Source organism: Dichomitus squalens (assembly GCF_000275845.1).
Source record: "Dichomitus squalens LYAD-421 SS1 unplaced genomic scaffold DICSQscaffold_28, whole genome shotgun sequence".
Lineage (NCBI taxonomy): Eukaryota > Fungi > Basidiomycota > Agaricomycetes > Polyporales > Polyporaceae > Dichomitus > Dichomitus squalens.
In genome coordinates, this window is record NW_006766910.1 from 182226 (window position 1) to 184450 (window position 2225).

At 55.4% G+C, this 2225-nt stretch overlaps 1 protein-coding gene across 1 annotated transcript in view; it reads left to right on the plus strand.

Annotated features, from left to right (window-relative positions):
* Nucleotides 1–753: 753 nt before the first annotated feature.
* DICSQDRAFT_181948 (uncharacterized protein) overlaps nucleotides 754–2225 on the plus strand; it is a gene marked incomplete at its 3' end in the record, with an annotated part of 4060 nt that continues 2588 nt past the window's right edge. Inside the window, exons 1-3 of the mRNA XM_007367755.1 lie at nucleotides 754–810; nucleotides 876–1211; nucleotides 1275–1730. Coding sequence (XP_007367817.1) covers nucleotides 972–1211; nucleotides 1275–1730 — 696 coding nt within the window. The 5' untranslated portion in view covers nucleotides 754–810; nucleotides 876–971. The remainder of the gene's footprint in view (nucleotides 811–875; nucleotides 1212–1274; nucleotides 1731–2225) is intronic.

Consider the following 2225-nt stretch of genomic DNA (forward strand, 5'->3'; position numbering starts at 1 on the left):
AAAGCATTGGCGCCTAGTAGCTCTTGTCAGACTGTGTCGGAGGTTGGGGAAGAAAATCGACTGAGAGGACCCTGATAACCGCAGGTCGTCTGCCTAAGCCAAAGTTGAATGTACTACGGCACTTGGGATGCACGGCCGACAATCGGGCGGCGAGGCAGGGCGCAAGCACTGTACGATCCCGTCATCTGAATCAAAAGCCACATAATAAGAGGGTGGTCAGTCGACCAACATATCTATGACAGGAGCTAGCAGCAGCCAATGTTTTGTCTGAGTGGACTTCACTCCACACCGTCAGGCATTCCGGCCTTCAAGCAGGGAAGAATCTATGAAAAGGAGTGCCACCAGGTAAGCCATTCGTAACGATATGGCCAGCCTTTGAAAACCCAGATAAATCGGCGGGGTTTGCCTCCTGCCCTCCCGCTTTCGTCGACTTCTCTAAGCACGGAAACATGGAATGTCTGCCCGGCGCTAGTTGGCTTCATCGCTTGGTTTGGGTGGTCCATCAGAGCAGACCGGTGCCGGGTCGGCATCACACCGATCACCCATATAAGGCAATCGAACCAAGTACATCTCAGTGGCGAGTGTCTGTCTGGCTATTCATCTTACGTCGAGTCAGTCCAGACAAAGCGGTAGCTATCATTGTTCCTCAAATCGGGTATGTAGATATATCGATCGGTCCTTTGTCACTAGCCTTGGCTAATCAACGTGGCTGGATCTGGAGGCAGCCAGCTTCACCGCACGGCCTTGGGCAGGACGTCCTAACCACCGCAGATTTGGGTACAAATACCCTCTCTTCCTGCGCCGCTTCAGGTGAATCATCTCTCCCTTGAACCATCATGCCTCCTCACTCACTTCCCGCCGATCCCGATGTCAAGTCTTCCCCTCCTAACCTACGCCATAATCGCGCTAGAGACCACAAACGTCTCCCTGGAGTATCCGTTCGTTCGTCCGCGGCCACAGACAGGGATCATATGATGTCCGACGGCCGGAACACCACCGTGTTTCTCCGCTTCGAGCGACTGATGAAGACCTACCTTCCTTCTCTCGACGGGTTCGATGAAGCCTTCCCCAAGGAGAAGATTGCCGAGATATCCACTGCGTTGAAGACTGCCTGCGCATCTCCAGCCACACGAAAGCAAGAGACCGTGCCTGAGGCAGCGTCCAAGGACGGGTCTAAGGTCAAGGCTGAGAAGATGATCTCGATGGCATGGGTACGTGATACGTCGTTCTCGGTGGCTCAACGAGTCAAGGCTAACATCGTCGGACGATCACAGGCACAGACGGATAAGGACCACCGTCTCTGTCCTGGACACGTCTTGAACCTTTCAGAAGACAAGTCCGAGGAGACGGACGAAAAACGGTACAAGATCGATGGTTCCTTCATCTCGGACGCCGACAAGGACTCCATAGTGCCCAATGTCCAGAACTGGGCTCTGCAGCGGCTTTCCGTCGAGTTCAAGCGCGGAGGTACTAGCCTCGATGCATTCGACGATCACCCAGGCAAGACATTAGAGAACGAGGCGGAGAGTCGTCGCCTTGTGAGGGGACAGCTGATGTCGTATGCCGAACGCGTCTTCACATACCAACACCGTACCGCGCTGTTCATGATCTTCGTCAACGGCCTCGAGTTTCGCATCATCCGATGGGACCGTTCCGGCTGCATCGTCACCGAAGCTCTGAAGTACGTCGAGACAGCGGAAGACACAAAGCGACTCCTCCAGTTCCTCTACGCATTCTCGAAGACGAGTCCGGAGCAACAGGGCGTCGACACCACGGCTGTTCCTTTGTCGAAGGACTCGTGTGGTTGGAAGCGGATGAATGCCCTGTCTTTCGCCCATAGCAACGACGTCAAAGAGCTGGAGCGAAAGATCACTGCCATTCCCAGCGATTTCCTTGGCCCTGCTGACGATCCTGGGAAATCTCCTCTCTTCGAGCATGGCCTACTGCACGACGACCCCACTGCGACGTGCAATCACCAGATCGATCACCCGCTCGACCCGGAACGCCCCGACATACGCCCTGTGTTTGAATACGTCCGTACGCTCTTTCATGAGTCGGTGTCCAAGGGCTGGCCTCGCTACAAGGTCACCGTCGATGGACGGGTCTACCTGATTGGGAAGCCGATCACGGACCCCTCTGGTCTGATTGGTCGTGGCACGCGAGGGTACGTCGCTGTGGAGTGGGAGACTCAACGCTTCGTCTTCCTGAAGGATGCGTGGAGGCCA